The sequence below is a fragment of the Sardina pilchardus genome, chromosome 5 (assembly GCF_963854185.1).
Source record: "Sardina pilchardus chromosome 5, fSarPil1.1, whole genome shotgun sequence".
Classification (NCBI taxonomy): Eukaryota; Metazoa; Chordata; class Actinopteri; order Clupeiformes; family Clupeidae; genus Sardina; species Sardina pilchardus.
In genome coordinates, this window is record NC_084998.1 from 23,653,128 (window position 1) to 23,667,690 (window position 14,563).

At 41.7% G+C, this 14,563-nt stretch overlaps 2 protein-coding genes and 1 long non-coding RNA gene across 4 annotated transcripts in view; 1 reads left to right on the forward strand and 2 right to left on the reverse strand.

Annotated features, from left to right (window-relative positions):
- Window positions 1-204: 204 nt before the first annotated feature.
- drd1b (dopamine receptor D1b) lies at window positions 205-1,584 on the reverse strand. The gene has a single exon (XM_062535698.1). It carries the CDS (start codon window positions 1,579-1,581, stop codon window positions 205-207), a length of 1,377 nt encoding a protein of 458 aa, XP_062391682.1. The 5' UTR covers window positions 1,582-1,584.
- Window positions 1,585-11,812: 10,228 nt separating this feature from the next.
- Window positions 11,813-14,121, reverse strand: LOC134080517 (uncharacterized). 2 transcript variants are annotated; one of them, XR_009939221.1, is made up of 6 exons: window positions 13,902-14,121; window positions 13,257-13,447; window positions 12,976-13,116; window positions 12,708-12,755; window positions 12,356-12,517; window positions 11,813-12,239 (listed from the first exon to the last, which is right to left on the reverse strand). It is a non-coding gene; the product is annotated as an uncharacterized LOC134080517 (long non-coding RNA). The 2 variants fall into 2 exon arrangements; XR_009939220.1 differs by having other exon boundaries at window positions 13,895-14,121.
- Window positions 13,373-14,563, forward strand: part of rad50 (RAD50 homolog, double strand break repair protein) — a 46,911-nt gene continuing 45,720 nt past the window's right edge. The window contains exon 1 of the mRNA XM_062537012.1: window positions 13,373-13,405. The gene's annotated coding sequence lies outside the window, so the exon portion shown is untranslated. The remainder of the gene's footprint in view (window positions 13,406-14,563) is intronic.

Consider the following 14,563-nt stretch of genomic DNA (forward strand, 5'->3'; position numbering starts at 1 on the left):
TCTTTTGATTCCCACATTTCAGAGTAACAGTTTTTTTTAAGGTCTTCAGTGAAGCTCAGCTTAGATTCCCCAAACTGTGATTCTGGTCCCTCTCCAACCCTCAGCTAGTTATTCTCAGTTGTACAAACGTGCACGTGTTTGTTTTTATTTTCCGTAATTGTCTTCTGTTGCACTCAATAACGCCTTTTGAGTGAAATATGAGGCTCAACAGGCAAGGGATTTGTGCTGGCCATTCTGTGTGATGGGATTGATCTTCTCCAACGAGACGTCCGTGTCGCTCTCCAAGTTTGCGGACATGGAGGGTGAGAGTTTCTCAAACTCCTTAATCCCAGTCTCCTCCTCTTTGCACTGGGTCTCGTCCTCCGGGCACAGGGTGCTGTGGGGGATGACGTAACTGCCGCTGTTGCTGTTGGGCTCCTTTGGGATGAGCCCTTTGGGCTGATACTGGTTGCAAATGGCCGCCGGTGGCGGTGGCAGCACCGCGGCCCCATTGTTGTTGATGCTGACGATCTCGACGGCGTTGCTGCTGCTGGGGCAGAGGCGGTGGCAGCCCAGCAGGATGGAGAACGCCTTGCGGAAGTCGGCGTTGAAGGCGTAGATGATGGGGTTGAGCGAGGAGTTGGCCCAGCCGAACCACACAAACACGTCGAAGGTGGTGGGGCTGATGCAGGGAAAGTCGCTGCCGCCCTCCTCATCGGGTTCGCAGAACGGCACCATGCAGTTGAGGATGAAGAAGGGCAACCAACAGCACACAAACACGCCCATGATCACCGACAGGGTCTTGAGGACTTTGGTCTCGCGCTTGAAGGACATCTTGAAGGAGCTCTCCGACTCGGCCGCGGCGCTGTTGACCGTGCCGCTGTGGCGGTTCTTGGCGCTCTCCGCCGCCCGCTCCAGTGCCGAGATGCGGCGGATCTGCACCTGGGCGATGCGGTAGATGCGGGTGTAGGTGACAATCATGATGGCCACGGGGATGTAGAAGCTGATGAGCGACGACGAGATGGCGTACGTCCGGTTGAGGCTGGAGTCGCAGTTGTCGGGCGGGATGTCGACGTAGGTGCCGTTGAGCTCGCTGTAGCTGATCGTCTGCGCTTTGTGCCAGTTGAGCTGCACGGGTATGAAGGAGATGAGCACGGAGAGCGTCCATGCCACGCTGATCATCACAAACGCCACCTTCGGCGTCATCTTCCTCTCATAGCGGAAAGGGCTGGATATCGCCCAGTAACGATCCACACTGATGACACAAAGGTTAAGGATGGAGGCAGTGGAGCACATGATGTCAAATGCCACCCAGACATTACAGAAGGCACCAAAGGGCCAAAAGCCAACGATTTCTGTCGCTGCCTTCCATGGCATTACCAGGATAGCCACCAGCAGATCAGAGATAGCCAGCGAGATGACAAAAAAGTTGGTTACCTTGGTGCGCAGGTGGCGGAACTTGGTGACGGCGGCACACACCAGTGTATTCCCCAGCAGAGTGGTGAGAATGAGGAGGGAGAGGAAGCAGCCTGTGAGCACACGCTTAGACGAGTCTCTCTCCGACACGTTGCTATCCAGAACAGTGGAGAAATTCACATCCATGATTTACAGCCTGCTGTCAAATGCGAAAATCACCCCATAGTTTCCCCTTTCTGGCGAAAAAGCAGCTAGATGGAAAAATGTTCTGCAGCCATCCACCATGCACTTCGCTGATTTGAATGCACTCTCACCATCCTCAATTTGGTGATCATCATGCAAAAATGTCCTCATCAACTTTAAAGCACGAGCTCTATATTCATAAAGCAGACGGTGGGGAAATCACCCATTTTAAGCCACATGTCTCCAAATCCGCCAAACTTTCAGAGCTGTTCTTTTCCTAAGAAATTCCAAAGGTTTGCTGTATTTTGTCATCAGAATTTATGCCCGGTGCTCCAAAACCGATGTAAACGGCGGGTAAGTGAACTTTCCCAACACATTCTTCCATGCGCGTCAAACAAACATAGGAAAGACCGATCGCTAGCCTTATATATGAGTCAATCGATATAGTCTATTGATCATATTTGTGCCGTGTTGGTCTGATTTGTTCTCGTTCATGACCGACGAGGCGTGTCCGTGCGCTTCTGTCCTTATCTAGCTGATATAAAACCCAGGACAAGCGCTTTTACGAGCAGGCTCAAAACAAACCCACTGAACACAGCGCTACATACAGGCATTGACAACTATACCATGTTGATACTTTTTTTTTTAGTTTTGTGGCTTTCGCAATTACATAAAACAACAAATCAACCGATTGTACATGTCCAAGCAGAACACCTTACTTCTGAGGAGAGACGCTGACTTCGATTGAACTACGATCAGAAAGATGATACTTTCCATATTGAAAGAAGCACGTTACCAGAATCTTTATGGTTCGGAGACCTACATATGCCGATAGTGTGTTTCCATGCCATAAGTCCTTTTTCGTCCCATGTTTTCCTTCAAATATCTCCTTTTTTGACGAATCAACATTTAAGAAAGACCAACTGTCGATACCAATATTTATCCCAGATATGGTGTACTTTCAGATAACTGTTTCAGTTGTTGTCTTCTTGTGCTATTCTTCGTCTCCTAGACAAGAAAATCCCGCCAGAAACGTGCTTCCCAATCCTTCCCTGCTCGCGCGCTCTAAGATGCACGCTGCAGCGTTCCCCCTCGGTTTTATGACTCACTTTCCAAATCCTCTCATCCATATACATTTGGTCAAGTTTACTCTCCTCTTGAAGCGTCGCTATTAGTGTCGACACATACAAACGGAAGCTGTCCAATTCTCAAAAGTACAGCATGCTCCACGAGGACTGCTTGATGCTACCCGTTTTTAAGTTGACGCACAGTGGCGTTATGTCTGCTTACACTCAGTGCAGACGTGTTCGAAGTGTTGCACTTCCAGCATTTACAGAAATGGACTGTCATCATACCAAGGCTGTCTTATGAATGTGCCTTATCTCCCTAGCTCCCTGCCACTAGTTCTCTCTCTCTCAACCTCTTCTTCTTCATCTCTCTCTCCTTGCTCGTAGTCGGATGAAGTGTGTTGTGAACCAAAAAACACAACCCAATCTCTGTCCGTTCCGGTCATTTTATGTTATTCACGCACTAATGTTTGGTGGTTGCTTCACTGTACAAACGTTGAATCATTTACTGGTTATTGTTCTATGTTTGGAGACTCTTCCGTTGTAATACAAACATATTTTAAACCTACTCTCCAGTTTCCAATTTGAAACAAGAGATAACAGCTTTTACAACATTATCATTTATATGGACAAGAGTACATTTGCATGTAAACAGGCTCAGTGAGGCCATCTACTGGGTAAATCATCACAGGAGATTTTATTGCAAATGCTATCACATAAACATGCCAAATCTGTTTTCATTTAATTAATGCTGTACATAGTTAGAAGAAGAAGAGAATAGGATTTAGTGGAGGCAGGGATACTGTAGCTGTTGTGTAATTTATGCATGTTTTCTCATATGCATTGCCATTCAGGAACATTTATTGACCTCTTTCCACATGCAACAGTCTTGACCTGGCTGAGTGATAATGTGTTAACTGAAGGGATGAATATCCCCAAGATGTTTATATTCATTAGCATGCTTCCTCATTTAGGTTTCTCTCTCTCTCTCTCTCTCTCTGTGTGCGTGTGTGTGTGTGTGTGTGTGTGTGTGTGTGTGTGTGTGTGTGTGTGTGTGTGTGTGTGTGTGTGTGTGTATGTGTGTGTGTGTATGTGTGTGGGAGGGGGAGTGTCTTTGTAACAGTGTGTGTGTTTGTGTGTGCATAAGGGTGTGTGTGTGTGTGTGTGTGTGTGTGTGTGTGTGTGTGTGTGTGTGTGTTTGTGTGTTTGCATGTGCATGTGTGTAAGTAATTCATGTAGACATCTTTGTGCGGGAGTCCTAGCAGGCAGCGTGATCGGGCATGTCTCCTAACAGCATACGCTGTCTGCTCACGACAGAGGGACCGGTCAGAGGTGAACCTTAAGCCGCGTGGCGGCAGATCTTCTTGCACTGACAGAGGTGACCTCTGCTCAGCAGACCTAATCGAATGAGCAATCCAGTGGTTTGACAATCATCCTCCACCCAATCTCCATTTCTCAGTGTTATTATAGCTCCTGAAACTTGCTTGTAACACTAGGAGCACCAGATGTGGCTTTGCAGACAGACGTTTGAAGAAGTGACAAGAACTGACATGAGCAGATATCATTGAAGCTACTTTCTAGGAACAGAAATTTCTAGAATAGGAAACGTTGTATCTTTCTTATTGGTCTACAGTGCAGACACACGATTGTATCTTTCTTACTAGTTTACAGTGCAGGACACACGACACTGATGCAAATGATTCACTCTGTTGTGCACACTGAGCGTGTATTCGCTGCATGAGATGAATCAAACACAACCATTCATTTGAAGGGACCACAGAGGTTCATGTAGAATGTCTGGATGTCAAAATGACTCTCTCTCTCCCTCTCTCTCTCTCTCTGTCTCTCTCTGTTTCTCACTTTCTCTTTCTCTTTCTCTTTCTCTTCCTCTCTCTCTCTCTCTCTTTCTGGGGCATTGATATGTGATAACTGCTAAGCATCCAAGGAAGGAGAATAATAGACATAATCTCTTAAGTCACGAGTCCCTCTTTTGACTTGACAAGACACAACACTGCTCTGAAGCAGTTCTAAGCTAAATTGATACGCTTCACACAAATCAAGGAAATGATTACTTTGCTGGTATCAAGTCTTTGTCCACGGGAAATAGGAAGACATTGTGCTCGAAAGAGAAACCCACACACATGTAGGCTACACACACACACACACACCAGTGTGAAGAGCTCTCGCACATTTTCTTTAGCTTCCTGTCAGAGATGTAGTCACTGTGGTAGACACCATGCCTCAGGCTGCGGCAGGGAGACAGGGGAGCAGAGGAGGTGGCCACCCGTAAGGGCTTGTTTTCAGAGCACAGCAGATTAAAGTGCATTGGTGTTTGGAGGAATGACATTTTTTGTGTGTGTGTCGTGACCCAGCAGGCTGTCTACTACATACTGAGTGGAATGCTCAACGCCTTTGTCAGGCAAAGACTATCCAAATAAATTGAGATACAGGCAGTGGGAAAGAGTAAAGATAACAAAGATACAATGAACAATGGATTTTTGAGGGTTTTAGGGTAAGGTGTGCCAAATGAAGCAACATTAGGCTTTGAAAAAAGAACTCCGGGCAAAGACAATATTGTCAGCACACCTGGAGGTTTAGATTCAACCTCGACACACAACACTGTTGTGCTGGAATGGAACAGCCAAGCCCAAATGTTGAGTGGTCGCTGTCCAGGGTGCTGGATGAACCAATCTCCCAGAAATGTCCTTTTGAACAGATTAGATATACATTTTCAGGTAAAACCGTATCCAATTTCACCAGTTTAGCTCTAGAAAAATAGACTGCTCTTTTATACAGTCACTAGAATAAAATCATCTCAAACTGTATGATATGTCTTATACTGACTGTATAAATGCAGTAATGTGCATAACCCAGGTGGGGTCTACACATTTGTGATATTTAGTGAGGTTTTCCTTTCACTGTAAAGTGTGTTGGGCATTGAATAAATTAATTATGTTGTTTTTTGTTTAAAAGAGCTTGAACAGCTTTTTTTTACCATCTTGGCTTAGTTTGCAGTAAGTTATCACTCAGTCTGGTCCCTTCACAAAAAAAAAAAAAACATTTTTCTTTTCATTTCTTTGAGCTAGACTATATTGGACAAATCTTTATAATGGTTGAGATTATTAGACACCAAAGGCTCCAGCATCTTGTTGACATTTTGCAGTGAGCTTTTAACAGCAGGTATCTATCTGTCCCCCACCAGAGTCCTTTGTGTATTTCTCAACAAAACTGAGGGGGGTTTGTTGAGAAATCTTTTCAATTCATAACCCATTTCTACAGGCCTGACATAATTATTTGTTGTGATATAGACTTCCAATATCATTCAGTTGATAGTATCTATCTATCTATCTATGACTGGGTTCAAATTTTGTGGATTATGAAATATGTCAAGCAACCATGGATGTCACGAAAGGTGCTTTTTAATGAAATGCATTATTAAGACATAACTCCCTGCATGTGCAAATTACTTTTGTGTTGTGATGGGTTTCCTATATGACATTGTCCATGACAAGTTACCGAAGGCTCAGATGAGTAAGGTAATAGAGGTGACTGTGTGCTCTGAGGTTAGGTCTCTAGGGTGGCTCTCTCATCATCAGGTCAGAAATGGGTCCTCTCTTATCCCCAGGGCTATTGCAGAAAACATCAATGTGAACACTTTGATTTTCACACAATGTGGTTTTGACCAGTAATATATCTGCAGATGATAGAAGCCATATATCTCGTGTCATCTTGAGAGGGGCCATAAGAAAGAGAAGGGGAGAGAGAGAGAGAGAGAGAGAGAGAGAGAGAGTGAGGGGGGGGAGGTTTCATAGTGTGTAGTTTGGTACTTTATACTTTATTAGTGCCTTGCCTTCTAATAAAGTATATTGGAAATAACTGAATGATAGTTGATATTAACTTCTTAGATGGGGCTACCATTCAATATCATTCAAGTCAAGGCCACTTTGAAATGGTCAGGAGGAGCTGTGCTCAAGGTAGTGACCGGTTGGTTGCTGAACGACTCCCCTTTTCTACCTCAACCTGCCTGTCTTCCCTGACAAAAGCTTCACCAAACACATTTCTGCAGTCTCTTGCATGCATGAATCCTATTGCTAAACTATAACAGTATGCAGTAGCCTGGCTAACGCCACCACATCTGAGATGTGGTCTGGGAACCAAACATTTATTTTCTCGTATTTAAGGCATGGTTTACAAATGCCCAGAGCTGTTTATTGGGTGCTGTGGATGTCTATCAAATGTGTCTGTGCGTAGCTCATAGCTAGCGAGTCGAATTGATTAGCATTCCAGATGACAAATGTTGAGCGTTTTAATGCTTCAAAATAACATTGGATTAATGAACCTTACATTTTTCAATAGTGTGTAGATTTGAACAAAAGCTGGTTTGGTCCATAACCAAAATACAAGCTTTGGTGTGTTGCTTAGACGTTATCATCGTTTTGCTGCCCCCCCCCCCCCCCCCCCCCATTCTGCTATTGGCTCCCTAGCTGAGACAAAAATTAGGTCCATGGTTTCCAGGCTGTCTAGCAGCATGAATAAAATTGCACACAAGGCAGCATGGGCGTACCCAGGCTAGTATAACAGTATTAGCCATGTTCTATGTTTACAGCTATTCCTGTGCCAATACCTTAGACATGCAAGCTGTAGAGCATTTCTTATGAAACATCGCATATTGTAACAAAACATGCATATTTATAACCCACACTGAAATGTCAATCAATGTGGTATTTCATTTGAATACACTTTTCTGACCTCGTTACCTATTCATTTTCACTTGATGATGAAGTATGATCATGCCCTGCCCCATATATAAGCTGCACAGCTGAGCTATGGAGTGTACGAGGTGTCAAACAGAGTTTTATCCATCATCATTATTCTTTTTACTATTCCTGTCTGACCACTCTAGCCTCCCATGGCTCATGCAGGCAGATCATTTTCAGTGAGTCCTCCTCATTCAGAGTTATACGATGAGTTAGTTAGACGGATGTCTATACGGAGGTCATTATCAGTTCATGTTTTCGAGACTTGATGTGGGCTTAATTTTGAAATAGTTTGAATCTTAATGCAGCGCAAAGTATATTCATTGTGGTTTCATTATGTAGAGTGAGACCATAACTGTAGTTGGCACATTCCCTGAGTCCCAGAGAGAGATATTAAGAAGAAGAGATATAAAGAAGCATTGTGTAAGTAATAACCGTCAAAAGCAATCATTATTTAATAAAGTGAGGGCAACCATCATTATAAATCACCATATATGGAGACATTAGGTCTATTCACTTCAGCTTCATCCAAGTCAGATACAATAAAAGTCCTCTTTTGGGAGTGCCTGGACCTGCATTTCAACAATGTCCTTTTAACAGTCTGAATTTAGATAATGCACCCTCAGACAATGTAACTATCATGTAATGGTCAATTCGGACGTCTTTAAGCTTAATCTCTCTCTCTGCTCTCTCTCTCTCTCTCGCTCTCTCCTATTATCCCTTTTTAACTGCAAGATAAAACATTGTCCTGTGGCTTATGCACAATGTGGCTAATATACACAGGAAATTACTGTATCCATTTTTCCAGACTTTGTTGAACTTTTACCACAAAATTATGAATATGTGATATGAATGGTCCATCACGGCATTTGTCTCACATTATACCCGTAGATACATTTTCATTATTTGTCATGGACTTCTTAATATTAATCTCCAATTGGAAGTAAAATACACAAATAACCCATAGAATACATTTAATGTGATTAAAATGTTTTGACAATGGAGACTGATTAGAACAATACACGGTAATGTACATGGTAATAGAATGTCTACACTCTTATAACGGATATGTTGTCCTTATCTGGACACAGAGATGTGTTACAAGTTGCAATGTTTTCAACACCACATATAACAAATTTAAAAAGGAAACAGCACAAACTGGCTTATCCTTATATGAACAGAGATGTGTTAAAAACAACGCAAGCTGTGTTATTTTCGACACATGCATTTTTTTTTATTTTATTTTTTTTATTATTTTTTTGGGCTTTTTATGCCTTTAATTGGACAGGACAGTAGAGAGTATGACAGGAAATGAGCAGGAGAGAGAGTAGGGGTGGGATCCGGCAAGGACCACAGGGCGGGAATCGAACCCGGGTCGCCGGCGTGCGGTGCAGGTGCCCCAGCCAGTTGTGCCACGGCTGGGGCCAACACATGCATTTTAAGAGCAGGCAAAAAGTGCCTATACAGACATTATAGACATTTTTTAGCCATACAGTCCCTCTTTATAACTGTTATTGGAGCAAAGAGGTGTAAATTCGATTTCTTATCTGTAATTACAGAGGTTAAATGGTAAGTGAATGCAATGCACTGCAAGCACAGCATCAATCTCCCATTGTGTGAGACCTTAGTACTATTGAATTAAACATAATAAGAGGTGGGTAAATTATGAGTTCTGTGATCTCGGAGAGGTGGGCTGCGCCATGCGGTATCACATTTTTTAAAAAGGCATTCAGAACGTGTTTGACGATGGTGGAGGTTATTGTGTAATGTCTATATCAGGGGTAAATGGTTCCTAGAGTGTTGATGAGTGCACATATTGTGAATGTGGGTAATAGAGTGTCAGACATGCTCCCTTTTTATAATCACAAACAGTGACTTAAACCTGCGGTTGCACTGATTTAAAAATAGCCCACAAACACCTGAACAGACAATAAATAAGAAAATAATTTGTGTGGGATAAGAGTTTGCCCTGAAGCAAGATAACCTTTTTCCACTTCAATTATATCAGAATTGCTGGCGGTGAACACAAGAGATAGCTAACAAATCATATTGTCAAGGAGGTGTTGCACTTGAAAAGTGTTTGCTCTGAGCCAACCTTCAGAGCAATAGACCTGACATATGGGCTTCCTCCTAGCTTTGCCCTTAGACAGTTGAAACCGATGGCTATCCACTTCAAAGAAATGCAATAGCTCAGTATCTGTCAGTACTAATATCACCCCTGTTGTTTTTCAGTCGGTTCACTGTAGATGTGACAACACTCTTCAAAACCAGACCGTGTCAAGCACTAGAATGTGTCTACAATAGAGCAAGTATGGGAGGTATGTATTCTGGACTTATGGGTCAGTATTATAAGGGTCTCTTTTTTGTGCAAGATTAATTTTATGGCACAGCGAGGGGATAACTGTGATGAGGGTGATGCAGTTACTAAGCGACATTTGATATGACACTTGACATTTTTAAAAAATTAACATCATCTGACCATGGCATTACTTCCAGTTGCTTAGCATGGCACCTTCTCTCACCTCACCTCACCTCACCTCCCCTCATCTCTCCTCATCTCTATCACATCTGAATGGGGATGTTGATGAGCATGATGTTGAATACGGCCTTTAGACAGACCAGGACGGTGAGTATGACCTTAAAACAGTTGGCCACCTCCAGTTTAATGTATTACAGCTCACACATTTTTGCACAAACTTACTGAAAACAAAAGTAAACAAAAAAAAAATGGTTTGAAAAACATAAGAGAGTATCCAAAAGGATTATCAGGGCAGAGATGGATGTGAGCCATGACCTCTTTGGCAGAAAGTCGATGTCCTTTTATCCAGGTCACTCTCAGGAGAGTGCCCCCCCACCCCCTCCTCATCCCTGTATTGAGCTTCTCATTTCTCATCACGCCACTGAAAGAAGTCTTTGATTGGAGGTGGGAGCGTCGCTACTGTGACTCAGCTTGGAGAGGAGTCATGATCCATTCACAGTTCATACAAGCAAACAAGGTCAAACAAATGCACACACAAAAACAAAGTGGAAAGAGGAGCCAGGGCTGGAATGCCAATGGGGGAAATGAAATATCTAATCCAGGGGTTCAAATCAAGTGTTTTCTTCTGCATCAGTTAGGTCAACATTGTGGCCACATACTTAAAACCATTTCTCTTTTCCAACCAATTCTAGGGGAATACAGTAGGTTACATGATATTCCTTTAATCCTTTTTCAGTTTTCACAGATCGTGAAAAGCTGTCCAACAGTCATATAGGGCTATGTCTCATAGCATTTTGCTATTGATAGCTAGTTCTCATATACTGTACATGAGGGCAAAGGCCAATGGCACTGCAAGTCTATGCAGGGCTGAGCACTGATACCTCCTGTTGCTTCCTTTGTTTTCTTAATCACTTGCTACCTTTCATCATTTCTTATTTTCTTGCGCCCATCAGACTTGAATGATCCTAAAACCTATACAGATAGATGTATTTGCATGGAATGGATAACATGCCATTATCTGGGTACCTCTAGTATCCACTGACATTCAGCGGTAATGCTAGTGAAATGATAGTAACATCAGAGCAATTTGTGAGTTTTGAGGTTCGGTCTCAAGGAAAACTCAGTAAATTATACCTAAATATGAGTAAGAAGCTTCTTAGATATCAGTCCAACAATGCCTAATTCATCTGCACTTCACACAAAACCATTTAAAAGTGTAAAGAGATATATGAATACAGGGACAGTACGCAGTACCAGCATCACTTTCTCAATCTGCACTCTCCAGCTGAATTTTGCAATCGGGAAATTGTTGCATCAAAACTGGTAGACAGACATTTATGTAGAGAAACATTTTCTCTTTACATAAGGATGGGAGGATTTATGATAAGTATCCCTTTGCGATTTACTTTCTTACCATTGAAAAATGAAAACTAATAAATAAATACATGGATTTATGTGTTTGCCTTTCGACCTGTAGGAATTAGATCAATGCTGCCCCCTGTTGGTTTCTATCTATAATATCATATAATTCAGCATGTCAAGTAGGCCTAATGAATTGTGACAAGAGCAACCAAGTAATCAAGTTGGTGATGTCACACAGATCCAGTCTTATAAGGGTTAGTGTACATGTCCAATGAACCAATCTGAGAATCCAACTCTGCCATGACATTTGGGATAAAAAAAAGGTTTTAAAAAAATAAATAAAAGTTATGCATATGAAATTTTAATGTACATTTTTTTACTGTAAATAAATACTGATCAGTTCTAAAACAAAAGCAATATACAACACAATAGGAAAATGAATAGGAAAATTGTTGTTGTTGTTGGTTTGGTTGTTTTTTTTTTAAACAAAAAATAAAGGACTCACAAGGAGTCATAAGGCTTGAGATAAAGGTTGGCAAAACTGAACAAAAGTAAAAAAAGATAGGTAACAAAGCTGAAAAAAATTCTAAAACATAATAAAAACTTGCATCAGACTTAATCACACACTCTTTCATGAGTTACATTCATTCTCTTGTGGTAAGTCGCTTTAGATAAAAGTGCCAGCTTAATGAATATACATGTGTAAATGTTATACACTATACATCAACCTTACATGATCTTACTTGAGAAATAATTCAAGAAATTGGGAAAATTCATCTGTTGGCAATACATTGATCCCTGATTTGCCACTGAAATACCTCCAATGATCAATACATTATGTTTTTTTTAGGCTGCGTGGGTGAGGATAATGGAAGCTCATGATAGATTTGAAAGCCAGTCTTGGAAGAACCTTATATACCGATCTATAAATGCTGAGTTTGTCATGCTGTTGATCTTTACAATCATGATTTTCTCTTTGGCACAGTCCTCCTCTGCCTAGAAAAGGAAAATATAGTATATATTCTAAAAATATCAGTAACATCACGTGACTGCAGAGGCTATGAAACAATGGATCAGGACTGTTGAGCATTAACAGGGATGTTGATACTTACTGTAAAAGTGCTTTTAAATTGGTCTCCTGAAATCAATCCTTCAATATTGATTTGCAGTTTATTCACAGTTTCCTGAAGTCTTTGAGTGTTATGAGAAGATGTTATTTTAACATGGTCCAATGCTCGCAAAAGTTCGTGAGCAATGACCTTTTTGCACTGGAACTGTCAGAGAAAAGACAAATTCATTGGTCAAAAACAATGTAGGCTACACATCTGTCAGCATTGTCTAATTTTCCACGTTGCACTTTGCACAATCTAGGCTCAGCATAAATCTATTTAATTTTACCATTTACCATAAAGAAGCATATTAAATGTATTGTTTGAACACAGACTGTCTTGAAACTGCCATTACCACATTCCAGTGGATTCTTATGCCAGGGTAGTAGGGGCTCTCTAAAACCTATAGACATCAGGGACAGAACATTGCTTCACCCACTTGCTTTGATACACATAGATCATGTAATATAATCCTTATTAGTCATTTATGCAATAAATATCACAAAGCATGGAAAATCAAGATGCAAGTCTTAGCATGCATATGCATCAGATTGCATGTCTACTGATAGGCCTACTTACACTCAATCCATAGCCATTATAATCATACAAAATTGCTTACTCACAAAGGTGAGGAGATGCTGCTGATCTCGAAGGTTTCTTAGATGGATAATTATTTCTTTAATTGTGTCGTCAGCTTTTGAAAAGTGGAGGAGTGCCAGAAGGACCACAAAGTGTTTCAACATGTTGAGCCTAATGTGCAAGACCTGATTAGGATGGATGTTATAGGGAACGGCATCATGAGAATAATGCTTTTCAAAGGCAGCCAATTTTCCATTATTATCAACTACAGAATATAACATGACATGTGTGAACAAAGTGTCAAGAAGTGTTGTGTCAAAGTTACCTTCAGATGGCAAACTTCTGCCGTGGACCTCTTCAAATTTTGCCTCGAAGGTTAACCTATCCTATCCCGCCCCTTCATGTTATACGCTTGCGCAATATTTTCCGTCACAGTTTTCACTCAGTACGCGCCAAGTAGTCTTGTAACAGCATGTAAGTTCCTGAAATTCTTGTCTTCAGTCCGGAGCGGGTAGGCTATTGACAAAAAGCAAGTTTCAGAGTCAGCATGTGGCTTGTACGCATGAGTAGCGTTAGACATATTCCAAAGATTTAATTGCGTTTACAACATCAAAGATTTCGCAGCTCTGCTGAAGCTAATGCTACCCGGCTAGTGAGGTTCCACTAAAACCAATGCGGACTAATTGTATACGTTGTAACGTAGAGCTGGCGTGCAAATCACATTTAACCCATGGTCAGTCGAGCAGTTCGTTAAGCTTTTCCAATAACGTTACATGTTCCATATGTTGTAAATTCCACGTAAGCTTGGATGTTACTGTAGTTATCTGCTAAGAAGAAAGTAAGTTGTCAGTCCGCAATTGCTAGCAGTTTGCTAACCTTACGTGGGTTTCACTTCAGTAGCATTGTAGTAAGTTACCCAGAAAATAGTAAGGAAAAAGACTGACACCTAGTCACCCAACTTACTGTTCACCTTAGTCATTCAACATTGTACAGTGGTTAAATTAGCTCTTGGGTAACGCGGTCTTGAGGTTTGTCAACTTTGTAGATTAGTGATCACTGAACACACCGACGTCCTGACTAATGTTTGCTTATCCACGTTACGAATCGCAAGTAAACGACGTGAGGACAGTGTTGGGGTTATGTCTGTTGCTCTGTCAATCCATGTATCCCAGACAGACAGGCTACGGCCCGAAATGTTGTCTTTGTAAATAAACGATGACTAATTGTGGCATTACGTTGTTCCTCCATTCTCCTGCACCCATATTGGCCAGGACTTAAACTGATTCCTACTTCAGGCAGCACCCTAAGTATTAGGCTACTCGTAACCATGTCTATTAATAAAGGTCCTCAAACTCTGCATGCCTGGCTCATTAATGAACATGGGGTGTGTGACATTCTTCATAAGAGAACTACAGAATGAGGCTAAGGGCAGCGAGTTGACCCCCAGGTGTCAGTCAGATTTCAGAAGTTGATGGGTGGGTGCAAAGGCAAAGACACCAAATAAGTGACAACTGTAGCCAAACAATAGTATAGAGTACAATTTGTACAATTGTAATGCATGACATAAAGAATGTATGAGGGAACATTCTTGAATATAATTGGAAGTATAATCCGCTGTTTGTTTTGCTGGCA

What these genes read in the sequence shown, in the direction of transcription:
- drd1b (XM_062535698.1), bottom strand. Translation starts at nt 1,581, where the DNA reads ATGGATGTGAATTTCTCCACTGTTCTGGATAGCAACGTGTCGGAGAGA.